The 27,565-nt window shown below is 40.0% G+C and overlaps 3 protein-coding genes across 5 annotated transcripts; 2 read left to right on the top strand and 1 right to left on the bottom strand.

The window, feature by feature from the left end:
- Window positions 1-375: 375 nt before the first annotated feature.
- LOC6641680 (transmembrane protein KIAA1109) lies at window positions 376-27,366 on the bottom strand. Of its 3 annotated transcripts, none has more exons than XM_047011092.1 (19): window positions 27,112-27,366; window positions 21,605-21,884; window positions 18,351-21,543; window positions 17,802-18,005; window positions 17,182-17,731; window positions 16,838-17,118; window positions 16,653-16,776; window positions 14,989-15,569; window positions 11,484-12,984; window positions 11,007-11,424; window positions 10,069-10,183; window positions 9,775-9,887; window positions 8,895-9,686; window positions 7,965-8,829; window positions 6,275-7,898; window positions 2,518-6,214; window positions 2,261-2,464; window positions 1,677-1,807; window positions 376-1,606 (listed from the first exon to the last, which is right to left on the bottom strand). In XM_047011092.1, exons 1-19 carry the CDS (start codon window positions 27,223-27,225, stop codon window positions 908-910), a joined length of 15,486 nt encoding a protein of 5,161 aa, XP_046867048.1. In that variant the 5' UTR covers window positions 27,226-27,366; the 3' UTR covers window positions 376-907. The 3 variants fall into 3 exon arrangements, with proteins under 3 accessions (XP_046867048.1, XP_002064494.2, XP_046867049.1); XM_002064458.4 differs by having other exon boundaries at window positions 9,775-9,827; XM_047011093.1 differs by having other exon boundaries at window positions 11,058-11,424.
- Window positions 13,033-15,613, top strand: LOC124460414 (glutamic acid-rich protein). The gene is made up of 5 exons (XM_047011094.1): window positions 13,033-13,158; window positions 13,212-13,383; window positions 13,443-14,376; window positions 14,482-14,710; window positions 14,767-15,613. The coding sequence occupies exons 1-5, from the start codon at window positions 13,093-13,095 to the stop codon at window positions 14,890-14,892; spliced, it is 1,527 nt and encodes a 508-aa protein (XP_046867050.1). The 5' UTR covers window positions 13,033-13,092; the 3' UTR covers window positions 14,893-15,613.
- LOC6641713 lies at window positions 23,257-24,614 on the top strand. The gene has a single exon (XM_002064461.4). The coding sequence runs from the start codon at window positions 23,454-23,456 to the stop codon at window positions 24,204-24,206; it is 753 nt and encodes a 250-aa protein (XP_002064497.3). The 5' UTR covers window positions 23,257-23,453; the 3' UTR covers window positions 24,207-24,614.
- Window positions 27,367-27,565: the final 199 nt, after the last annotated feature.

Below are 27,565 nucleotides of genomic sequence, written 5' to 3'. Positions count from 1 at the left end.
ATGAGGTCAGGATCAAAAAAGATCGATGCCACTTTATTTCATCAAAATCAAAAAAACTGCTTTCCAAAAAAACGCATTTTAAGTTTTTTCTTCAAATATACTTTGCCTTACACGACCAGAGCTTTGCCTTACAAATATTTCCGTCTTATTCAGACGAAATTCTCGATACTACAGGGCATAATTTAATCTATATAAAAAAAACCGAAAAAAAGCCTTTAAAGTGTTTGCCAGGTAAACCATTATTGTCATTCTCCATTCTCCTTAGATCAATTAAGGCTCAAAACACTTTAAAATTTCAGTTTTTTTGATGCTAAAATATTTTGGAAATTAAAAAATCCATCTTATTCAAAAAAAGAAAAATTTTAATATTTTTTCGTTTGTATTTATTTTTCTTTTAGATGTTCATGGTTGATTTTATTACTTATATTGATAGGCTTAGAATTTGTTTTGTATACATGTATATATCAAGATCAATTAGAGCTACTTATAATTTAAACACAATTGCTTTTGCTCATTCCTTGCACAAACTTCTATAAAATTAATCAATCAAACAAACAGACATGCATACATACATACACATATAATAATTACAAAGCGCAATAAATTGAGCAAATTACACGAAGCACTTGATCGTAAATACATCTAGAACTAAGAAAAAGAGACACGGTTTAGGACACGGTAAGGAAAATACGTATTAAAAACGGGGTGAGGTATGAACCGGGGTAAGGGGGAACATGAGAGCAAACCATTTACAAGGTGGAAAAGCTGTCTATTCAGCTGCCTAAGTTTTGTTTCTTAATAATACAAAAATCGCTTTTTATACACAATTTGCAGCTTAAACTAAAAAAGTATTATATATATATAGGTTTATATATATGTATATATAATTGTCAATAATTTGTCATGGCTAATTCGTTGATGGGCGATGATTTTGGGATGATTGGTGTTGTTGTTTACCTCCGCCACTACTGGTGCTATTCTCTCGTTCCACTTTATTCTCGCGGACCATTAGCAACAACTGGAGCATCATTAGAGCCTGAACCTTGTCCAGAGGATCCATGAAACCGCGTTGCAACCACTTTGGTATGGTAGTGCGTGCATGACTGAAGCCCAATTTATTGAGTATATAATCCACACCATATGGCTCAATAGATTTGCCTGCCCACGACAGTAGACGCACTGTGGGCTCTAAATGCCACGTTTGGCATTCAAAATGTCTCCAGTCACGCACAAATGATTCAATATCAAAGCTTGGTGTGGCCGTGTCAGGACCCAATTTGGCTCCATCCTTGCTGTCATTTGTGGAAGTTGTGGTCGTAGTCGTAGTTGGAGTCGAATTCGTCGACGAAGCTGTAGCCGCTGTCGTCGTCGTCGTCGTCGTCGTCGTGTTAGCTGTTGCTGTGTTCGCTGTCGTTGAATTTGCTATATTTGTATAACTACCCTGCATGGGTTCCAAGCTACTTTTGCTGGCACTCATCTGCTTGGGTGTCAAATTCGTACTGGAAGATGGCTTCTTCTCCTTGAGTATCTCATCCGTTAGATAGGGCTTCAAATTGGTCTTCTGTGAGAGATTTGGCGATGCTGCTCGTGCCGATTGGGCGCCAATCTAGCAAATAAGAAAAACCAATCAGTTCAAGTTTATGGCCAACTCAAATATATATGTATTATGCACTTACCACCTTCTCCTTTTCATTGACATATGATGTGATCAAATCGTGCAGGAAGAAGAAAGCATCTGCATCGACTGTCACAAAGATATGGTCATCGAATTCGGTTATAAAGCTGCACAAAACCTCTGGTTTGGTTTCTATAATGGATAGCAAAATTAATGTATTAGAAAGGTTTAATCAAAATATTTGAAGTAGAGTATGCCATATTTAAAATAACGCACTCCTAATGGGTTAGATTTTGTCTTTTGGTTTTAGTGTTAACAACTAAGTTCTAATAATTTTATAGTTTGCCTTTTGTACAAGTTTATAGAGCTGCAAAATTTCACAATCGATTGGAATAATTTTAACAAAAAGAACCCAAATTAAACATTTAATTAGTTTTTAAACTATCTTAATTCTAGTCCTGACGAAATTTCATGAATCGAATTGTGTAATGTCCAAAACTCAAAGAGAATTTATTTCTACGATGGTATTACTAGAGTAAATCAAAAACTTAGCTCACTTTCATCCTCAAACTTTGTGGAGAACCCCATACATAACTTGCTTAAAAGCTCTTGACCCATATGGTTAGATTAGTTTTATGTTCTTACCGTTTGGCTCTGGTGTGGTTGGTCCCTGTTTGTGTTCAGTCTTGAAATGCAACTGCAAGCTGGGCAGTGCAAAGATCACTTCACGATTGTGATTATGTTCCTGGGACTTGGCAGCAGCACTACTTGCCCCCGATGCCCGTGTACGTTCAATTGAATTTGAGGCTATTTCACGCTCACATTCCAGCATGGGAAAACGATCCACAGCTGCAGGAGAAAGAAGTCAGTCTAAGATCTATCAATATGCTCCGAGTACTTACCATCAATTTCACTGTTGGCAAAGGCATAGTGGAACCATTCGTTGAGTGTTTTGAATTGTGGCGGAAAGATTATATTCCTTGTGATGCGACTCACAATGGCCATCGAGTGATTCTGTTGCTGTTGCACTTCGGTAGTCTGGCCCAGGCAAGAAGTTAGGGTTTGGGTAACCAAAACCTCGTGTGTATCCTCCAGTTGACGGGCTTCGGTGGCAAAATTAATGGACGGCGACTTTAAGCTAAACAATGCCCAAGATTTCGATTTGAAATTAATGCCATGGAAACAGGCCAGTGAGATATTTTGGCCACGTAGCTCCACAGTGCCGCCCAAGACATTCCCATGACGGGGTAGTCGTGTGACCAAAGAGGGCACTACCAGGCCAATTGCCTGATTTAAGGGTTTCTGCCAATGTCGATGATGACGGGCATCAGTATTCTCGCCCAACTGTGGACCACCAAGGCCACCAGCTATGGCCAAGTCTCCATTTGGTTTCTTTTTCATCTGCTGCCGTCGCTTTATGCTAGCAGTGCGATCCTGTAGGCGTGGCTCTAAACTCGAAAAAACTCGCTTCGATGATTTGAATTGCTGTGTGAAGAACTCTTCTAGCTTGAAGTACATCTTTAGTAGATCAGCTGTAGTTGATTTGGAGATCATGATTTGCAACTGATCCCAACTGAGATCACCATGTATGAAGATGACAGCTTTGGGCTGATCCTTTGCTGTAGTCTGAGTGGATGTGCGCCATTCATCTTTCATGGCTGCCGAGAAGGTGCTGATTCTTGTCATCAGTACCGAAGTACCCATATAATCCAGACGCAACTCCAGAGCCATAAAACTCAAGCCCATGGTGTGATAGGGTTCCATGCCAGATTCCTCTTTGATGTGGAAGCGTTTATTGATTTTGTTCACCTCAAAACTGCCACCCACAATGCCGCCCTTGGCATCTAGAGCTGATCCTCCCAGATAGATGCCAGCGTACATATTCTTATAGCCAGTGCTGCCTATAGAGAGTCGTCCATCCGATTGGAAATCCTTTGTTAGCCACACAACATTGCCACAGACATTGCCAATATTCATTTGGACATTTAGTTTGGTAAAATTCACAGCAAATAACACCAAAGTCTCCCAAGCGGTAATGTGATTCTTTTCCGATGGAGGAGTACCAGATGATTCGGCACTGGAGGATTTTCCTATGTTCTTTAACTTGCGTACTGCTCCAAAGTGTCCCATTTGCTGTTGTGTTGATTGCGACTCGAAATCGAGACGCATTTTCTCTTTGGTTCGACTGGGATCTTCTATTGGTGTTGTTGGATTATAACCTGTGGGTGATTCTGCCTTTTGATGATGGTGTTGTTGTTGCTGCTGCTGCTGTTGCTGTTGTTGTTGCTGCTGCTGCTGATGAACACTTAGGTCACCAAGGAAAAGTCTACGCACTATACGCCGTCTATACCAGGCCTTGGGGAAAGCCAAAATCTCGGTTAATCTTCTCATATCATATTTAAAGCTAGCACTTCCAATATCCACAATCGTTGAGAATCTTATGACAGCACGGCTTTGATCTAAACCACGTTTAGAGCTGGGCAATGGCTCAACATAGACCTTGCGGCATCTAGTGATATGGAATTTAACAAACTCCACATTGATGCTTAGCGAATCCTTGCGTTCACTATCGCTTAAAGGTGAAAATTGGGTTTCTTTGGATGTCTTCTTGCCACCATAGGGATGGAAAATAAACACATTAAAGTCAGCCAGGCAACCGGTGACACTTAAGCCGCCAGTTGGTATTTGTTCAGTATGTCCGCCTTGCGTATGGGATTGCGTATTCTGTTGATGATGGTGATTTTCCTCCTCACTCTTCTTCGAGCTAAAGACAATATCCAGGCTAGGCAACTGAAGCATGCATTCCACTCGAGAAACTGGAAGACAACTAAAACGGAATGTCGAAGGCTGCATATGAAAATAGACAATAACATCCACCGGGAAGGAGGTATATGTCACATAATTGGCTGGTAAAATATCGAGATTAACAGCGGGATTGTGTGATGGTGTTGGTGGTTGACTATTCTGTTGGCGAGTGGGTATCGGTTCAAGGGTCTGTTCCAAGAACTCAAGTATATGTGGTGATATAATGGTCTCCTCTGGTATGCTCTGCAATGTCATCCAGGCGGACAAAGTCGCTCGCTTGGTACCCAGACGGCGAGCAGAACCCATTTGTTCGGCACTCAAACCCGACGACCCCGCCGATTGTTCCAGTAGAGTTTTAGATTGATAGTGGAGTTTGACATCTAAGCCAGGAATATGAAAGATGGTTAGATCAGCCAGCAGGGCATTGGCATTATAGCGTAATTTGCTTTTATCTCTTTGTCGCCTCGATGGTGTTGGACTGCCCCAATCATTGCCAATGCTACGCTCTCGCTTGTGAGATTTGACACTGGAAGCCGCTGCGGTTGTTGCTGCTCCGCTAGATCCTGCTGCTCCAGTGGCAAAGCCTTCGCCCGTTTCCTTTGTATGCAAGACACATTTGCCCGAGTTGACTAGGACTTTTACATCCAATTCAAAATCTATATTTGGTTCAGCCTGCTTTTGAGTATGTCCATGCTTGCGACGCATCTCCACAGATGTTCCATCTACATCCATTTCACTGGGCGTCCAGTCTAGCTCATTATCCTGAGTCTCAGTGTCTGTGTCGGCGTTGGGTAAAGAAGTTTGCCGCATGGCCTCTGTGAATGTAACCCTGCCCAATGCGCCAATTCCACCATTACCACCACTTCCTGGTGCCGCACCTCCCCCAGAAACCTTGAACGAGGCACTACGCGAATGACAAGACGCGGGCGTACTCTGAAGACTAGAAATCTCATCATTTGAGGCAATTGTATCGAGGCGTCTGCCAGCATAACTGTGACTAACATTGTCTATTAGAGCTGGCACCGCAACTCCTGCACTTCCTGCTCCCATATATGAATGCGAGCGATTATAGTTCTTTAGGGAACGCCTCAACGATGGTCGCTTCCACTTTTGGATCATATCGCGCCGGAAATATTTATAGCATATGGCCTGCAGCTCTTGCAGACGTCTTTCCTCATGGGCCACAGTATTTTGTGAGGCGCCCAAAGTTCTTAGATCATTGATAATCTTCAATTGTTCAGCCATTTCCTTTTCCATCATAAACGATCGCTTCTTCGAATCGATTGTGGGATCGAAAACAAAAGCAGGCAAATTATCAAAGTCACCGCGTCGTCGCACATATGTATCACGGCAGCTTTGATCGCCCTCATCGCTGTCGGGTGACTCCATTTGGGTCTCATCCTCTTCGAAACCCGTCAACATGGTGAGCGTATGACCCAAAGAGCTCAGCTGTTTGCCAATATTAACATCCAAGTGTATATCCACACCCTCCATTTGCCATTTAACATTCAACAGCCATTTGGCATTCTCTCCCTTCTTGGCGGCGGTAGTGCGTGAGCAAACCTCAAATGTACCCTCAGAGACAACGCAGACATTCATGATCGGTTCCCCGCTCGTGGGTTTCCAATCATCCAAATTGGTCTCGAAATCATCAGCAAAACGTAGACACAAACCTTGGAATTTACCCTTGGAGACCAAAGCACCTGAATTGCACGCTGATATGATGGTATTTTCTAGGGTTATAACAACAGCTCCCTTGGCATCAAAGTCCTGATACGAGCGAGGTCCAAAGGGCTGTAAAAAGAAGAACGATTAAATAGTGCAATGTTTGACAAATCATTGTTAAATATTTACCACAGTATTCACTTGTTTCAGTGGCAAGCAAATGCCCATATCCTCTACCGTCAATTGAAGGAACAATGTTGAAAGATTCGAGCTGGCTATTTGGCCAAATGCAACACGATCGAAAACCTGTTGGGTCGTATGCTGACTATGCTCGTAGCAGAGATTTGCACGCTTCTCGGCCCAATATTCATAGGCATTCTTGTAGTTCAACCACACCAATATGGCCTTATCCACTGCTATCGGCTGAATGTAGACCAGGGGCCGCTTCAATGTCAACAGGATTAGCTCCTTGTCCTCGTTGAGCAGCTCATCCTGGAAGGCATTACGCAAGCCGATGGTCGTATGGAAGAAGGCATATTGCTGGAATTCTGGTTCCGCTTCATCGAATATAACATTTCTGATAATCTGGCCCAAGGAAAGGTTGAAATCGATGTGGGCCTTAAAAAATAACTTGCGATTATTGAGATCGCCAAGATTCTTTACACGATTCGATAGCTGTAATTCCAAAGTGCCTGTTTCAAATCGCACCGCCGAGGAGCATGGTGTTGTGGCAGTCAATTGGATGCGTTTCATTGATATGTTAATGGAGAAGAGTATACGTTTCAATGAAGATTCTTGAACACTGGATGCATCACCACTATCTTCGATCCATAATGGCACAGGCTTCTCGCCTCCATATACCTTTTGGAGCACTTCATTTATCTCACGCATAAAAACCTTCTGAACGAATACCAAATGATTAAGCAAGTCTGTGGTCAGACATCTTTCAAACTCTCCAATCTCGGCACTGGCATTCACATAACCACCTTGACGTAGGACTATGCCTTCTATGGTTTCGGTACCATGATCTTGTCGATGATCGGGTATATATTCAGCTAACACATGAACTGGTGGCAGTCCAATGCATGCCTCCGATGGCAAATTCATTTCATTTTGGATTTTCGTATTGAAACTCAACGTATGCGTTGGCAAATCAATAACAAATTTGGCTCTTTGCCCAGTTACACCCATCGAACTCACATGATTCATGCGATATTGAGCCTGTAGTGAGGGCAATAATGCCGCATTGATGGACAAACTTTGAAGGAGAACATTAAACTGCATGACCAGAGGTTGAAGCAATCCATTTTGTTGATTCGCTGTAGCCGATTTCGATTGGGCCATGTGGGCAGCGCGACGTGCCGCTGCAGCATATTGTGATTGCTGATGTTGATTTCCAGCGCTAGCAGCACCACCAGCAGCAGATGCGCCACCACCACCAGCACCGCCAGAAACAGTACGTTCTCGCATATCACTGGGGCCCATGCCAGGACCAGCACCTCCTCCACCACCGCCGCCGCCGCCGCTGCTAGTGCCTCCAGAGTTGCGGGCATGAAATGGTGACTCTGGCTCTTCGGCTGTATGTGATCGCAAAGTAGAACGTCCCGAATTCCGTTTCACCCTCAACTCTTGCAATGTGGACGACAATTGTTTCGAGCTACGTGTCATCATACCATGCAAAGCAACCGGATGTTGTGGTATATCAATATTCACCGCACCAATTGATAGTAGGCCACTATTTTTATCCTTGCCCCGTTTGGAGAGACTTGAATAAAGGGTCTGACTCTTGCCCACTGTTACCTTAACAACGGTTCTGAAAACAAAGACACAAATGCATTAGCTATAAGTGAATTAGGTTACTCTGGGTCTCAATACTCACTGTTGACTCGGAGCAACTCCTTCGAGAAGCACAATCATGGCACGTCCCACCTGGCCAGTTAGTGAACATTCGAGAGATACGGGACGAGCCTTCTTACGCCACGTGGCCGTACTGTTCAACGTTGTGATCTCCGATTCCAATTTCAGGCCAGAAAGTGTAGCCAGCAATCGTGTCTTATGGATTTTGGCTACCCCAAAAACAATAAGACGTGTTCGCTCTTGGGGTATGCCATCGACTAGCATCATTTCACGATGTTGCGGCAATGGCGTTGGAGCACTAGTCAAATCATCTTCATCGTTGTTGAATGCCGCCTTTTTATGCTCATTCAGAGAACTACGTTGAACCACTGTCTTGGTCTCGGGCATAGTGCCGTATAATTCCAATAGATGGTAAATGGTTTTCCAACAATTCGGTGTCTCCAACATGGGGGCCAATGACGACAAGCCCGCTTTGGTCAAAGTGTTTTGATAATCGCCACTAACACTGGTGGCACAACCACCATTAAGGGAAGCTCTCGATTCGATGGACATCTTTAGAATATTTGCCTCATGCAGGGACATGGTAGGACTATCTCTTAGCGGCGATGAACTCGACTCATTGAGATTGGTGTAACCCAATTTGCCCTTTACCGATTTTCCTGTAGAACGTAGCTTTTGGGCAAAGCTTTGTGGCCGATTTTTGGCATTGGGCGAGGGAGTCAACTGAATAATTGGAGCCATGCCGCCGGGACGCATTCGTCCTGTTGCTGTTGGCATTGTGGGCATTGTTTCATTAAATTTATCGTAACGCTCATCGGAATAGCTTTCACCATGGCCAAAACGTTCCGAAACAGAAGCAAATGGCAAAATGTCTGTGGGTTCTGATGCTGTAAAAACATAAAAGAACAATATGTTAATTCAAATAAAAATTATTAATACACGTTTAACTCACCCAAACTGCATTCGTCTTTGGTCTGACTCTTCTTGCTCAATTCGGGATGTTCGTGAAATTCGTTCTGAGCATCTTTTACATTCTGATACATATTACAGATCTGATGCAAGAGTCTAAGCAGAGGCATATTGACCTGTTGCGATATGAAACGCACATTAAGGCTAAAATTGATCACAGTGCTCGTGTGTTTCTTGAGCTGGCGTCGTGACATATAGATAACATTTTGTCTAGCCTGATCCACCATGCCGTCGGACATTTTCAAAACCTCCAATTCCACTCCCACACGCTCGCATAGGAAGAGTGGGGTATCCATCATAATGGAGGCACGTCCACCATTGGATTTCTTATTCAGTTTACTGGGCTTTTGGCTGGTGTTCTTCTTATCGCCTGCTTCGCTAACCACAATATCAACACGTATGGAATCAAACGTGCCAATTAGTGATAGATTTGTGCCAAAGTTCTCTAGCGATGATATATCAGCATTGGCGAATTTATTAATCATTTGCTGTGGCATCACACCCAAACAAGTTAGCAATGGCTCAAAGATCAAATGGGCATCGAGCAATTTAATTGAATCCTGCATTATGCCACTTCGCGTATGCGTTTGGCCATTTAATTTTGGTGGAATCGGCCGGGCATGATGTTCCTTTTCAGTAAAGTGCTCTTTCTTTTTATTATCCTGCTGTTTGGCCATCCAAAAGTAGAGATCCTCCTTATGGTTTTCAGCTCCAAGCCAAAATTTGTTTACCGAATTGGTGGAACTTAACGAGCCCTCTTGCAATGCTCCATATTCTGTGTATGAGGTGAAGTGAAAAAAGTTCAATATTATTACAAACTTCTTAGGGACAAAATAGTTTTAAGAATTTTCAATTTTACAGACCGAATTCAGCTTGCTTCTCCACCAGCCCCGATATAATGGGCAGCATTTGTATGCTAGAACGAGATGAATTGCCATGTGAATAATTCGAGGCCTTGCTGTGCACTTTAGTTAAACTTTTATTTGTTTTTAGTTGATAAAATGGAATAATGGAGGCATGAAAAGAAACATAACAGATCACAAATAATGAGATTATTATACTATTAATACATTCCCAAGCATACATTAATGACATTTACATTCACATATGGTTAGATGTTAGATGGTTACATAGAGACAAAAAAAATGATTACTCACCCACGACGCGTGTTGTGGATATTTGGCGATGTAGAAGTGGAACGCTGGGAGGCAGGGCCACCGCCATGGAGTCCAGCTTCATGGTTATACGATAAACCACCATATTGATTGTTTTCTAGTTTAAATTAAATAAGAATATCGATCAGTTAAGTACTTAATGATGTGACAAATAATTGTGGGGAACACATGTCTTTGCTGTGGTGTTATTTACCCACAATTAGAGGGACAAGTAGAATGAGCCAAGTAATTATTGTAAATTGGAAAGAAAAATGTTTAATTTAAGAACTTTATGTTTAAACATAAGACAAAGAAAACTCGTTAGATGAAATAATAAACCTTTTGTATAAACAGGATATCTGCTAAAATTAACATTTTATATAATTATCTCTTCAGGTTATAGAAAACTAATAATTATTTAGCTCATTCTACCACAGATTCCATAAAGAGAACGTTAAACTAAAATCAAATTTTGAACATATAGATAGAGTAGTAGTATAGCCAAATAGGATAGATAGAATAGATACACAAATATTGTAATATAATGCAAACGTAAAAGCATCAAACAATATATGAAATCGTGAACATTTAAAGCATTTGACATATATTATATGGAGAAGAGGATTAGGAAAATAAAGAAGAAGAAATATATATACATATATAGAGAGAGTGAGGAAAAACGGAAATTAGGTGATAGACAGTCAAGAGCAAAAGGCAACTCCTTTGCATAATAACAAACACAAAAACAGACACAAAAACTCAAAAAAACATGCAGACACTCCTAAAAACTAGATACATTGACTACAATTTCGGTTATTACAAGATAAAAGGGGCGGGAGAGGGGACGGTGGCGAACCACCATAAGGAGAAAGTTCAAGGGGGAGGGAGAATAGAGAGAGAGAGAGAGAGAGAGAGAGAGAGAGCGTTAATCAAAAAAATACCAATGTGAGTTCGATGATGCTGTGTTTGCCCAAGTAATAAAGCATTCTCACTCTCTTCCGGATTCTCGCCGACGCCCGAATAGGCGCCCATTTCAACATCACCTTCGCACTCATCACCCTCGCACTCCTCCTCGTTCTGTGGGAACGAGAATGTCACATTGATTGGTCGTGCGAGCTTATTCTTATACTGATGCTCGAATAGTATGGGATTATACAGTGTGTTCTTCCATTGACGACTCAATACAATTATGCCCTGACGCAGTGTATTCAAATGAGGGACATCGCCTTGCTTGAAGATTTGCTCAATACGTTGGACGCCCTCATCCAGTACTAGTTTCTGCATAATATAACACAACTGGCAACTGGGATCCTCTTGCAATGTCTTCGATAGCAAGGTGTAGTTGTTGGCATAGCGACTCTGCATAAAGAAACAACCATGAAACACTAAAATAAAAGGAACACAATTAACAAACTCACCTTCTTGATCTTGGGATTTCTCTGAATCTTCTCATTATCCATGGCCTCGGCCATGAGGCAAGCCGCCACAGCCGTTTGTCGTGTATGCAAAGCCTTGCAGAGTGACACGATCTTGATGGCCAAACGATTGCTTGGATTCATCCAGGCTGTAATGGCTGGCGAGGCAGTGCTCAACAGATTCCAATCGAGACGGGTCAAATCTATTTTTCTGGTTATAGGTACACAGGGTGGTGCAGCGAAATTTAACCACACTGACTTCAATTCAATTACACATGAAGAAGTCTTATCCGTTTCCTTAACATTGGACAAAACTTTATTATCCTGATTGTCTCGAGACGAAGACTTTTGACCACCTCCTCCTCCTCCTGCAGGATTATTTGCGCCCGATGGTCCTTTTTCCACATCATCATCTGGCTGCTTGGGTGTCGATTTTCTCTGATCTGCAGCTGTGGTTGAACTATCACTAACAATTATATTATCGAGAGCATGTTGGAATTTCTCTTTGGGTGTTTTTGGTGTTGGTGGCTTTTTGGTAATCATTCTCCATGCAGCTTCTGCCTTGGAAGTAGCTCCACCATCATTGGTCGTCGCTGAGCCGTCTACCAAATCATTCAGATCAGCCGCTCCTGCCATTTCAGCCAGCTCTTCTTTGCTATTCTCCGATTTCTCGAAATGTGAACGCTTCACAATCTTCACGCCGACACCCTCGAGGCCACATTCAAACATAATGTAGCCTATGCTTTCAATTCCCGTACTCTCGGGCATTTTAAGGCATTCGAAGAGGACTTTGCTCTTATGCTCTGGTATGGCAGTGACTATAATGGGTGAATCCTGGGTACACGATTGACCTTCGTTCTTCAGGCGACGCAACTGGGCGTGAGCTCTACCAATATCTAAGGTAATAACTAGTTCTTCCAGCTGTTTCTCCGATGTCTCAATCAGTATGGGTTCTCCCTGGACATTGTCCGGACGCGTTTGTGATGATAAATGGGCCAACAATGCTCTTGTTCCCTTCATTATTCCACCCTTTTTGTGGCTATTACCAGACTGTACGGTCTGTTGGATATACACATTGTGCATGGAGGCACGTGTGGTCTTACCCAAATGGAACTTGGTAGAGATGCCCTCCATGTAGAACGTTAGCAAGGAAACACAACTTAGATCTTGGACATTATCCAGCGCTGCCACCGAGATGATTTCTTCCACAATCGAAGACTGCAGCATAGTAATGCTAACCTTGGGCAAAACAATCAATCCCTGCGTCTTGGTCGATATACTCTCCTCGTATACATCGCTAAGAAATGAATCGCCTGGTCCCTGAAGATGACGTTCTGTTGTCGAACGCTTCGAATTGGAATGTACTTGAGACCAATAGCTAAGACTTTGATCTCGCTTTAAAATATTGTCGTTATTCACTTTTGCTATGCACGATGTGTGTATAAAGTTGACCACCGAGAGTAAGTGCATCGATTGTATGGTTGGTATAGCAGCCTCAACCATCCTAAAAAAAAAAAGGTTAACAAAAATTAATCAAAGAAGTCATTCTAAGGCAAGTCAAATCAACATCATCTTAGATCTAAAATTCTTTTGGAGTTTTTCTTTTTTTAAAATGTTTTGGCTCGGCATCAGTTTGCTCTGCATCCTTTTGTCCAATTCACTTGAGGCGTATCCTGTGGTAAGTGGTAGTTAAACTATAGTCAAAAAGTTTATGTTCCCTTAATACGACAGAATGATCAAGCGCCTGCCGAACTCTCAGATCCAGCGGATTATCCTGATCTAACTAGTGGCTTAAGTAATGCCGAAATTGAGGCTACTTTAAATGATCTTTCCCTGAATGATTTGAATTCATTGGACAAATTGCTAGACGAAAATGGCAATGAAATTGCAGAACCCAATAACGGTATGTAAGCCAATTAGGAAGTCAAAACCCATTCATAGCTTACTCTTTTTCAAAGTAAGCAAGTCCAGGAGCAACGCGCAATAGGGAAACTAAGTCACAACAACACGAGAATTTCGATTTTGAAGTAAATCCTGTTGATGACGAATATCTGGGAAACAATTGTCGCGAGGAAGAGGACGATGGTAAGGAAAAGGAGGCATCTAAATGCACAGAAGAACCAAAATCTACCAAGAAGTGTACGACAACCTGTTCGACAACTGCTTCAACCACAACACGCAAGGCAACATGTCCCTCAACAGAAAAGAGCACCACTAAATGCACGGATTCGGGATCAAAGCATAAAATGGGAGGATTCCTTGATGATGATTTCAATATGTCGAGTTGTGCAGAGAAGTTCAAGTTAAAGAAATGTAAAAAAACCAAACCAAAATGTGAGAATGTCTGCGATGTAAATGATGCCGAATGCCTGCAAAGAAATTTGGACAGGCTCAAGCAACAGAAGACCAATTTGCAGGACTACAATATAGAGAACATACCCAATTCCGACTCTGACCCCCCTCTGGACTATGATCTGGAGGACACTGAATTGAAGGACTTGGATCAACCACTTGATCCTCTGAAACCCAAGAAGGAACTAAATGACTGGGACGAAGAAAAGATGTTTAACGTCGATCTCGATAAACCTAAGAATTTGGATGCCAATTGGGATTCGAATGACTACAAAGTAGCCCCGAAAATGAGTCAAACTTGGAGTCAGTCCAATGCAGAGCCCGAAGAAGAGCAGCCATCAATTAAACAGACCAAAGATGATTCTCAGCTTGAACGAGAACGAAAAGATGCAAAAGTGGAATCTGAAAAGATTCCCACTAAACAAGAAAAGCAGGATGAAGATGATATGCCATCGGATGATCAGCCTCAGCAGCAAGAGGTCAGCGATGACCAAGAGCAACAACAAGTAGCAGATAGAGAACAAGAAATAATTGATGGTGAAAGGTTTGCACCCCAATTATAGAACCCAAATACCAAATCATTCAAAGAACTACACACAAATCACAAATTATCACACATCAATTCCACGTTGCGTTATAATTTTTACAGTTTTATTGCCCAAAATGCTTGCGATCCGCCACGTTATCTAATCCAAAGCGAAAATGGTGACTACTTTCAAAGCGATAATGAGTCTGCACTTCAAAAATTGCATGAGGAGGATCAGAGACAATCCCAAAAATATGAAGTAGACAGAACGGACGAGAAAGAACAATTATACTTTCAGTCACAAATCACACGCAACAAGCGTGAAAATAAACAACTAGACGATGCACCTGAGGTAAGAAAGCTCTAAGCCAAGGGAATTTGTTGACCTAATCCTTTTCGTATTGCTAGAATGACGCTGAAAGTTATTTCAAAAAGTTAATGGACTCATTTCCACGTGATCAGGGCAGTCAGAGTAATGTTAATATAGCCTTTAAGGAAGAATGGCGACCGCATTTACGCGTTAAACGCAGTTGACTTATTTATTGCGTTCCTTTTTTCTTTTTTCCTTATCATATATAATGCGTATATATATATTTTTATATGATCAAATAAATCGAAAGATAAACTCACCGTTGCAATCCCTCTAATAGCAGCGGTGTTAGGAACACATTTAGTTGACCCTTTAGCCTGGCCACCACCGATGTACAGGCAGCTCCACCTTCAGCCTGTAGACTCATGAATTCACCATCATCAAAACCATTTGTGGTCTTGTCCGTTTCTTCTTCTTTAAGCAAAACACTCGGATCCCAGGGATGTGATTTCGGGCCACCCATAAATGTGGCCGAACTATTGCTACCAGTAGCATTCTCGTAGCGAGGAACCACTTTGATTTCACGCCAACATGAATACAAATCAAAATGTGGCAACATTTTGCTACCGATATAAGTCAGGCCACCATCTTCGTTCTCGTGAAAAAGAGGCGTAGAAAAGACATCCGGTCCCAAGGGAAACGAACAGCCGCACCAATTAAAACATTTCACCTGGGACAAATGATTTAAATAGCTGGCCATAAGAAGTGGGGAATCGATAATGGGTCGATTAATTTGTTGATGGAGATTGATCAACGCAACATCCTCTTGCGATGACATGGCCGATATGAAAGAGTTGGACGATAGCGAAGGAGTTCCTGATGAAGATCCATGTGAATCCGCCTAAGAAAAAATAAATCAAAAACAATTATAATATCCAATTGTAAGAGTTTATGAATGTTTATTATTCTCCTCTGATATCAGCTGCTACAACTAAGTGGCACAAGCTAAGTTGTGATTGTTTTTGAAAATTTTAAAAAAGTGCATTAAACTTAGTTATAACACTTAAAGACTAAGTTCAAAGAGAACGCATGCTTAACATTAGTTTCTCACATGCATAATAATTGTTTAGAAAAAACCTACAAATAGGGATGTAGATAATCATGTTAAACCAATCGATCTTGTCGATATTTTTAAAGCCAAAAAGTATAACACACTAGAAAATAATATATTTTGTTATTGAATTAAGAAATCACATCATTTCAAAGTAAAGTTGATTATCTTTTCTACAATTTCTGCATCCCTATAGATAACAGATAAGTAGAGAAATGATTCAAAACAAATATATAAATAGATTTAAGAAAGAGTTTAATTTAGGTTTTAGTTTTTGCTACTAGTTAAGTAAGAGGTTTTTGTTTGTGATTTTTTTTTGCTTGGTACTGATACTAGAAACTACTCACATCATGAACAAAATGTCGATACTCAGGTCGCGATGAGATATTTGTTAATTTTCTTATTGGTGTGGCAAGACCATGTATACGTCTCGCGTCTTCATTCTGGATGAGTTTTTTTTTTCGTTTTTTGATTTTTTGTTTTTTTAATTATTGTTTTGGATTATTTTTAATTTTTTCGATTTTTATTTGTTTCGTTTTGGATGAGTTTTGAGGAGAGGAATAGAATTTAGGTGTGGTTTACAGTTATAGATTTTGAGAGTTATTGAAATAAATTTTAGAGACTTAGAGCTTAAAGAGGTCGAAGCATGCACTGATTGAAAATTTTTATCTGTCTGTGATTTTTTTTGTCTTTGTTGTGTTGAAAAGTATTAAATAGATTTTGTTTTGCCGCCTTGAGTTTGTGATGTTTTATGGACATAAAATGAAACATAAATTATCGCTTCAAAGCAGCAAAAGCTGAGACTTAAAGTGTTTATATATATATATATGTATCTGCATAGCTAAATAATAAACGGATTAAGGGAAATTTTACCAGTTCTTGTGAGCTTTGTGGTCTCTTTGGTAATGTTTTGTTATTGCTTTCAGGAGCATGAATCTCTAGATCACTGCGATAAGTGGGCAATGTATGACTTCCATTCTCGTTTTGGGCACCAATGCTGGAAGAGAAAATAAATATTATATATTTAAATTCTTATTTTGTATCATTTAATACTCTACCTCAAATCAGAGGAAAAACGTTTCTTGCCAGATAACACAACAGAACCGCTGTTTGCACTATTTCGCTGCTTCATGGATCCTCTTTGAGACATTACATTCGATATATCCTCTTCGGCAGAAAAAAACATTTCGCTGGGATTCTCCGATGTTAAAGATATAGTGCGCTGCACTTCGCGTGGTAATTGATCAATGCCCAGCCCTTGATTATGCAAGGCAATGTCAGCAATTTCAAACTCCAGAGGATGGGAATGTGGTGCCGAATGTGACATTTCATCGGGCATCTAAAGAAAAAAGGCAATCACTTAATACAAAAAGCCATTCTATTGTTATAGATAAAAACTTACCTCATGCTCATCGTCCGGAGCCTCACCAGTCAGTCTTGAATCGGAGATACTTGTCTTGGGTGGCGACACACGTAATCTATGCGAATCCGAGCCACGTCGATGGCTACCTCCTGTGGCTATCTCACCCGACTCATGTTGCTGCATTTGCAATTTCTTTGAGGGACTGTCGAGAAGGCGGGCATAGGGCACCTCCACAGAGGTTTGCCGTGTGCATGTATAACGTTTGCTACGCCTCTCCAATGTATTCGGTGAGCCAATACTTTCGCGTGATTTGTGGCGATTATTTAGTTCTGGTTTCTCCATAGAATTTGTGGCACTGCCGCCAATCTTAAATTTGGTGCCATCTGGTAGGTTAGAATGTTCGGATTTCTTAAGGCTACCATTACGTAAATCACTTGGAACAGGTCTATAGAGTTTGCCCTTGCCATTGAAATCAGCCGAATCGTACAAGGACACACAATGTAAGCTATAAGGAGGTGTATGGAAGACCAATTGACCCTGATGAAGTATACTCTCGCCGAAGCCAAAGTCTTTATTATTATTGATTATGCTGCAAAGCAGAGAGACAGAGAGAAAACAATTAGTCAATATATCGTTAAATATTTTTAAAAACTACTTACAAGTAACGAGCTATATTATAATTGTCATGAACATCCTGGGCAGTGGGCTTAAAGAACTTTTGACCATTACGATTGCTGCCAAAGAATGCACAACCACCAATGCAACCACATCGAGAGATTTCGCTACCCGATGACAAGGCACTACCATTATTGGACCACAAAAACCACAAACGTTTGAATTTTGCATCGTGCTCACGTAGAAAGCTGTAAACAAAAAAATATAGTTGTGAATTATTAAAGGCAATCAAATTTTGAACCTGAATTAGCCCAAAATAAAGTAAAGTAAAGTATGCAATATACTGAAAAAGTATTCATTGTTTTTAACGAATTTAAACAAAAGGTTTTTTATAAACAATTTTTGCTTTAAAGATCGTTTATTGTCCGCAGTCTTTTACGAAATTTATTTATGTGTTTAAAAGAGTCAATACTTGGGAAGCATATTGCATACTTTAGGGGGCAAAAAATGCTATTTTGATAACCCAAGATCCGCGACAAAATAGATTACGAACATTAAGTAGAGGGATTGGGAGTGTTGATTGGAAAACTTACTTATGCTGTACCAGATGCAATTCATGATCTGGTATAGGCAGTGCTGAAGCTCCCTCCAACAATATGGGTCCCAGAGAGGTGCAACCCACTTCCACCCAATTTTCACTGAGATCAATCGTTTCTGGTGTGCGTTTGGGGGCATGGGATTCCGAGAAGCTATCACGTAATCGTCGAGTGGCCTCTTCACGAGAGTCACGACGTTGTGAGAATGAATTGGAACTACGTTTGCCACTTCTACTATGGCCATAACCATGTGAACTGCCGGCACCAACAGCATCTTGAGATTTGAGTGATTCTTGATCGGCGCGACGCAGTTTGCCAGAGCGATTGCTGCCCGTGGTATTTGTATTATAGGAGGAGCTATTGGCATGTTGCATAAATAGACGCAAGAGTATGGAAGGTAACAGACCAGAGATTCCAGACTTCACTCTTTGGCCATGAAGATTGCAATTGGCCAGACGTATGGGTGAAATCCAGGCGTGCAAAGCGGCGCCACTTTCTATCAGATACACATCTACCGCATCAACAGAGACACGCGTCATTTTGTACTTGATATCCTCCGATGAGGGGCATTTGTATTTCTTCTCCTCCTTAGTTTGTGGACAGAGATTACTGGGCACACCATGATGACAATTAAGCACTGTTTTAGGTGACTTTAAACAGTTTTCGGGATCGATGGCCAGAAGGATTAGAGTTTCCAGGCCAGTTACTACATTAACCAATTGAGGTAGAGTCAGTTTACCCGTCAGTTTGCCCAGTTGAACTTCCACCAGCCACGAGTATTCGAGTGTATCCTCATCCAGGGCACATCCTTCGTTACTAAACATGGCATGACCCCGCACTTGGACAGCAGATAGGAGGAGATGTCCCTGATTGAGATGCTGTTCACGTTGCTGACGCTGCAACGTGTCCGAGGTAAGCAAATAAGAGGGACTAACTAGCACTTGCAGCGTTGTCTCATGATACCGTTTGTTCATCTCGAAGCCAAAACGTTCGATAAGCACTACTGGACATGGCGGATCATCCTCATTGCAGTTTTTCATCACATGCGCTTGTATATCATGGACAATGACTGATACCATGACCTCCAACGGACGATAGAGACGAGGATCAAATGGTTTACGCTTCTCTTCTGGCGGTTGTATCTCGGATATCGATTTATTTGCCATCTCTTTGTCCTTGGCCATTAGATGATCTTTGGGATTAATGGTGGCTGTGTTTGCTGTTGTTGTTCCAACTCCGGCCGGATCCTTTAAATTGACATTCGATTGTTCCATATCGGTGAAATTTTGATCTTCACCAAATATATTCTCCTTGAGATTGATAAAATTACGCAGGACATTCCCATAGGCCATCAATACGGAACTACCAATTTCCAATTCCACCGTGACATGATCCGCCGGCAGCGAGCCGGGATCAAATTTACTATATTGCTCCGGTGGCTGTTGCCAACTGGTCACAGGAGATTTTCGCACTTTCGGTATTCTCATGGGACTGAGGAGTATCTCCTCCTTTTCAGGTGTTGTGATATCCGCTTGCGGATCGGGACCCAACGGCGGCACCGGATGATAGACATATTGGATGGACAATGCCAATATGGGCACAGCCCAGCAATCAATCCAACCGGCACTACGCTGGCAAATTTTTCGCCATTTTTTCGTATATAGATCCGGACGACGAATGAGCTTACCCTCGCGGGTCAACAGTCTTGCATTCTCATCTATGGCTAAAACTATGGGACGCACCGACGACACCTCGGGCACATATAGACTCAGATCCAGGCCTTCGCCATGTATCCAAAACTTCAACGTTACCGTCTTGGGCAGAAAATCATCGAAGGGCAAAGCGAAACTCATCTCGAAAACATCGCCGCAAAAGGCCAAATGATTGTTCTCCTGATTGGCACTACTACAATCGATCCAGTTATACTCATTGCACAGCATTAGGATCTCAAACTCGTGAAGACGTATATTAAAGTTGCATGTGTAGGGCACAAAACTGAGTATATCGGGACGAGCCTTATTCGCCCAATCCTCAATGAGATCCTGGAAGAAGCACTTGTGTTTATAGACAATGAATGCACTTGTCTTGCACCCCGACAACGAGATATTCCAATCTTGCGGTGCATTCCATTTGGTGGGGTAATGTATGCGCACTTTATATTCCAGCGATTCAAATTCCGCCAAGCTACGATATTGCAATGATGTTGTTGCCTCCACATGAAACAATTGTCCTTGAATTTTCGAAGTATAACCATCGGAGAGCGTAACCCAGGGTATGGTCAATTCCACATACGAAGCGGCACCCACAGTTATATGCATGGCATTGGTTTCCTTATCCTTGGAGAAGAGTATATCGATGGTGGCCTCATTAAGTACACACAGCGTGATATCGAAACTCTGATAGCTACGCAATTCACCAGGCTGTGGGATAGGTGTCACTTCAGCCTCTTTCCAATCGGATGGATAGAAATACTTATACAAATGATCACGTTGACGATCCGCCCAGGGGCCATAACTGAAATCGGTTCCCTTCAAGCATCTTGCATTTATACCCCAAACCGGGGGCGAAGGTTCCACCACATCGCCATTGGGTAACATTATTTGTACCGGCTGTTCGGGTACTAAGCCCGGTTCGTCCATATAGAAATATAAGTCCATTTGATTGGACATCATCACAACAAATCCCTCCCCCATATACCTTGGCGGTTCATCAATTAAGCCCGTATACTTAGGACTGGGGCAAAACAGAACCTTGGCATTCTCCACCTTGGCCTTGACGAAATGCATGAAATTATCCAATTGACAGACAGCCGGCTTCGTGCTGTACGTGCAATGGGCTTCCTCCATTGAAATGGATAGAGTTGTCGGTGTCAGACGATTGCCAAAGACAAATCGTCCCGAACATATATCGATCTTGATCACTGGTATCAAATCCCTCCATGTGGTGGCCTGCATAGCCTCGGAGTTCTTAACGGCATTAACACGTTGACTTTGTCGTGCATTCTCCATGTTCATGTTGTGCTCCTTTAGTTTATTACGCTCCTCTGTGCTCAACAAATCCGTGGGTATTAACAAAGAAGGCTCCAAGCCAAATGTCTTCTCCAGCTTATCATATAAATCGGATCGATTATATATATGCAATTCGTAGCCATTAAGCTGAACCGATAATCGTGTATCGGAATGCGAGAGATCTGCAATTTGGGAATTTCATTAATACAATATATATTTATAATCATATTTTGTTGTACTCACCTTCGGAGACATCTTTGGGTACATAGGAACGCCACCATCGGAATATGAAATAGCCATCTTGCACTCTCATTGTATAATCGTACGTGATGTAGACAAAATCACGAAACATTATCTTGCCGGCAAGTGGATTCAAGGCAACGGATCCAATTTTGAAATAGGCCCCCTTGATGAACCAACGATTTGCCACTTTGGTAATAAGCATTCCAATCACACGAGAGTTATAGAATGTTATATAGGTGACCCATACAATCGTGGTGAATAGAGATAGAAGCAGCCATATCTGAAAGAGATTAACAAAAGGAAATGAGAAAATTGTATACATAAATTTAAACATGGATAAAATTACTTATTATCAGTTGTCTTCATTTAATTCTCTTTTAATTTTAATATAGTACTACTTTCTATATACTTATTTGTTTATCCTCCCTATCAAGCCTATTAAGCCTAAATATAAGATTTTCGGGCTAGTCCAAGATCACTTTCCAATGTGAAAGTTAGAACTTGAATGAAAATTGGTTAAAACGATCCACAAAGGTAATTTTTTTTTTCGAACATTTTACACATAAATTAGATTTATACTTTGTTCAAATAATTCTAACTGATTTTTAAAAGTCAATTAATCAATCAATTAATTCGCAATTTATTATCTTTTGAAATGGCATTAAACACTTGAATTCTTAAAAAAAAAAAGAGATTCATTTTGATCCGAATTTCGACAAATATCATAATCATGTTTTACGAAAATTGAAAAAAATTTATTTCTCAAGATTTTAATGCAGATTGAAAGACATTACTTAACTCGAAAATGAAGATATGAATTTTTCAAATTCTAAATTAGAACTTCATAAAATTAATTAATTAATTATTGTAATTTGTACGTGGCTGATGTTTGACTATTTTTTGTCTCATTTGAAAAGATTGCTTGACAATTAGCGAGACTTAATCCAATTCAAAATTGAAAAAATTTCATTTGAGAGCATTAAGATAAGATATATCACTTTCGAAAAACGCTTAAAATTTGCCTAAGTTGCAGATTCGCAAATCTAGAAGTTTTAAAGAATTTCGCATAATTTTTTTAATTAAGTTTTTGCTTATTTACCTATTTTCTTCAAAACTGAATGAATATTATATCAATTTTCATCTCAAACCAGAGCATTTCATAATCCTGCTTAATTGTTAGTCCGGCAATGCTTCATATTTTTACAGTTTCTTACTATTCATGAGACATTACAAAGATAGCTTACACATCCCGGACTCTGAATAGGCATCTCTGCAACCCAATTAGAAAACTAAGATAAGAATTTTGAACATGGGATGACTAAGGTTTTGAACTGTTTAATATTTTAGAACTCATCGCTTTAATTCCAGGCATGAAAGTGATTTATATTGACAGACATGGCTATATCAACTTGGCCAATCAAATATTATAGACATATAGGGTCAAAAACCTCTTCTTCCTGCTTTATAATGCTTTCCTGCAAAGCCGTAAGTGTTAGCATTCGAAAACCAACTAATCCAGTGACTAAACAAAATCATAGTTGCCATAGCTTTTTAACTTTATATAGAACTTTCTATTCTATACTAGAAATTCGTGAAATAATTTATATATCTCGGCAGTCGTTGTTTTATTTTTTCGATCATATACACAAAAATATTTTATGTTTAAGAGTTAATATATTTCAAAATTTGTATAAATCTCATTTAGTTATATCTTGTATGGATATTTTTCGCGTTTTCGACATTACTGTTTTGAGATTAAGCCCAAAAGTCTAAAAAATAAAACCAAAAGAAACAAAAAAGATTAAAGAGATACGGATCCACTTTTCGAAAGTTCTATTTTGAGAAGAAAATGTGCACTTTGCGCCTTTTGACTTCTTCCCTTTTCCAGCAGCGTCCTTTCTATTTGACGGTCAATCGCTTAGCCAGCTGTAGAAGCTTTCCCGTTCCCTTGGCAAATGCCGATGGCTTTGATGTTGACGAAATGAGGGACCAGAAATTTTCCTTTGACCCCTGTGCACCCATTCTGTGCAATCGCAGTTCAGATCTATTTTTCATGCCACGTAGCGTGGGACCAGCCTATCATGGTCTGATGACTACTGCCGATGACTTTGCTAAAGTTAGTAATAACAGTTTCAAGCATAACGGGAAAAAATCACATAAGGAAATGCAACAGCTACCACTACTCCAAATAATCGTGTGCCCCCGTTTGTTGTCGTTGTGCATTGAGGATGTGTTCACCCATTCGAATGGAGTATTCGTTGATGTGGATAACTATTGCATACTGAATTTATATTTTGACACCGATATTAATAGCGCCATCAAGCAATTTGTTCTAAAGGCTACACAATATTCGCTGGCAATAGCCTTTAAAGGATATTGGGCAGATTTTATAAATCCATTCACAGGACGTCCGAATTTTCATCAGGACAAGCGTAAGGCAAACGAGGTGAAAACTCGCCTTTTTCATAATATGGATATAAACAAGACCAAACCAGGCTGCACTATTATGGAGGAGACACCGGAATATAGTTTCATTGGCACCATTGTCACCGATGCTCCGTACAGTGTCATGCAGAGTTGGTGGCACTTTCCTACACAATAGTGAAATGAAAATGTGTCCCCTACCTCCCCCCATCCACGTATTTACCTAATTTTGATCGCCAATTTATATATACATACGTCCTGAGAAATTTTGTGATCCCCATCCACTAAACGAACAATATTCACATCCACATACACATACACACACATGCACACGAATACCCGCGCTGTTTTTAAGAGGTTTAAGAATTCATTCAACTGTGGATCGGAGTCAACAGAGGTCCATACCATCCTTTCACCACCCACCACCACCTGATAATCGGCAACTTTTAGGAAGTCTAAATTCATGAAATTTTTGAGTGATATATCAAAGTTTTACTCATAAGACTGGCCTTAAATAAGTTGAAATTCACTTGATTATATACTTTAATACTTCAAAATAAATTACAAAGGAACTGATGATATGGAAGAACATTGTCGTTTGCTCTCGATGAAACCTGTTTACCCACATTCCATTTCAAAACCTTTAAAAAATATGGTTTTTGGCCTGAATCAACAGCTGTGAAATGAATCAACGAATGAATCAATTTGCTCAAGTTATGTCTTAATAGCCAACTTCGAGAATCATGTACTTAAAGGGACAGACTAAATTTAATGCATAGATATATTTTATAAATATTTAAAAGCCATTTTGCGTACGAGTCAGTGTAATAAGTATTTGAAATTGTATCATAGTGCTCTGTAACCTTTCTTCTCACTAAATCTCACCTTAGAGGGTCTTAAAACCTCACCTCAACTTAAAAAAAATTTTAAGCAATTATATCAAAGCACAAAAGCGTTACTCTTGATCTCGTTTTACCCTCTGACGTACATATTTCTATGTCCAAAAATGTCTAGAATCGAATGGAATTTCATTAATTTTAACTATTTTTCCCATTTTCATTGGAAAATCTTTAAGTAGCCCATCTTTTACGGTCATTTAGTTGGCATGCATCAATTCATAAGTCTCAAAAATCCCAATTTATTGTGCAAAGTGCATTGATTGTTTTTCTAAAATAATAATTGAAATATTAAAGTAAGCTAGGTTGTAATCGAGAAATGTTTGGGACTTGAATCGAAGGTGTGTAGTAGAAAACTATATGTAGTTTTCTCCTTTTTTTGCACTTAAATTGAATCGCGTTTTAGAAGTGCAGTGGTTATGATAAAACAAACGAAAGTAATTTAAAGTTCTCATCGATTAAGATATTGATTTAAATTGGATAAGCATTAAAAGATTTGTGTATTGTTCTAGGCCTTTCGTCTATACATATTTCTTAGCTAGTTCATTCGTCTATATTTCTTAGCTAAAATTAAAGAACACATCAATCATTCAGTAATCGTTTTTGGTCGAACATCTTACGAAATCGCACTAAGACGTCCTCTTACCGGTAAGATTATGGGTATGGTATGGGAATGGAATTTGCTTCTTGTTGAATAATGACTAATTTTTCTTCTTTTTATAGCATTTTGCCTACTCGCTTTAGAAACTATTATGACTTCCCATTTTTGGCCATTTCTCCATTTAACTTTTAACTATAAATGTTCTTTTTTTTCGGGTTGCTAAAAATCTACAAGTTTCAAATTATTTAGTGATTATCGTTCAGCTGTTCAGTAATCTCTTAAAGTGTTTTTCAATCTTCTATATTAATTTGTTCTACAAATTTAAATGTGTTTTGTAATTTTTTGTATGCTGACTCAAGTTTAACAAGTTTCAAAGAAAATTATTATTTTCCACAAACCTTCATTCGGATGGGAAGTGCGGATTTAAGATCTCGTTTACTTCAATTCATACGAAAATTAAAGAATGCAATTTTGAAATTAGGAATGAAATATTTATGTTATAATGCACTTTCTAAGAGGTAATCGATTTGCTAAAAATCAAGATCAATTTCGATTCAATGTAATGTAATTAAATACGTTTGCCTGTCCATTTAGAAAGATGCAACTTATTTATCATCTTTGTTGCTCATAATGTTAGCTATGACTTAAAGCAGTTTAGTTCATCTTTATCTTTATAAATACTTAGAATATTACTTAGTTAAGACGCCATATATATAAGTATTGAAACATTGCAATCTGCTCAATACTGAAACAAGTTTGTGAGGGTCATAAAGATAGGTCTTCTTCCATATAGAACTTTTCGATTTGAGTAACCCGTAAACCTGTTTCCTAAGGCTCATAAAGATTGCTCATCAGAACAAAAGAACATCAAAGATACATATATATTTTTCTTGCTGATTCATAGTGGTATAATATAAGCCTTTTGAACTTTATCCCCGGAATAAATATGGGATTATATGGCCTGGGAGCGAGGTTACGGATCTGGATGCTCCAAAATATAAGTATTTTAAATAATTGCCGACTTTTTGGGCGTAAAGTAAATCGATTTCAAGTCGAAAATCCTGATTTTTTAATGGGATTCCATTCGAAAGTATTTCTTAAATCCGTTTATGCTTCTGAGGAAGCTCTTGAGCTCGCAAATTTGTTCGGTTAGCAGTTAAGTCTATCTTGAAATGTCGTCTTTGTTGGTTGAGTCTAGAACCGAGACTCATATTAAGATTATCAGGCTTCGAATTAGCTGCCCACTTAGTCGTCGAGCGCTAGTCGAGCGACTATGACTCTTTGGCTGTGTTCTTCGCTTTGTGTCAATGACCATATCACAATAACAATGATTGATAAGGGGTCCGTTCTTCTTTCCGTTCCTCCTTCTGTTTCCCACTATGGTCGAGACAGTAGTGAGAGTAAAGTGAAGTGAGTGTGTTCCTATTAAACGACCGCAATCAGCCCATTAGCCGTGAAGTGATAAAGCACGTCCCCTGACTGATTCATAACGCATTCCACAATGTATTAATCAAATTGCCATATAATGTAGTAGGTACATAATGTATATAATCCTCTTTTTTTTTTTTGCGATTCCATTTACTTACCATGGGCGCATCAATTTTCATATTTTCCAGCGGCACATTGTGGGATTGATTCCAGGTGCCCGGCTCGGGAAAACCTAATGGGAATGTATCGTCACTTGTCTCCTCCACATCCATTTTTGTAGGCGGGTGTTGCTTTTGTCAGGGGTGGGGCGCGGCAGCCTTTCTTCTTACTACTACCTCCCTAAAAGAATCTTGCAACTTCTTTGTAATTTAAATTGTTTTAGTAAACAATTTGCGATCTAATTTACATATATACATGTGCATATTTTGATTTTTTTGTTGGGTTTTGTTTTGGGTTGGCAGCTTCTTTGTTGTTTGCAACATTTGATTTTTAAATTTAATTTATTATTACACTCGCTCATACCCACACACACACACACGCGGAACACACATACTGACGCAAAGTTCGATTTTTCCCGAGGTCGTATGGTTGGTGAAATTTTCATTTGCCTTT

This window comes from Drosophila willistoni, assembly GCF_018902025.1.
Source record: "Drosophila willistoni isolate 14030-0811.24 chromosome 2R unlocalized genomic scaffold, UCI_dwil_1.1 Seg200, whole genome shotgun sequence".
Classification (NCBI taxonomy): domain Eukaryota; kingdom Metazoa; phylum Arthropoda; class Insecta; order Diptera; family Drosophilidae; genus Drosophila; species Drosophila willistoni.
The sequence above is the reverse complement of the archived record's forward strand: the minus strand, read 5'-3'. Positions and strand labels throughout refer to the sequence as shown.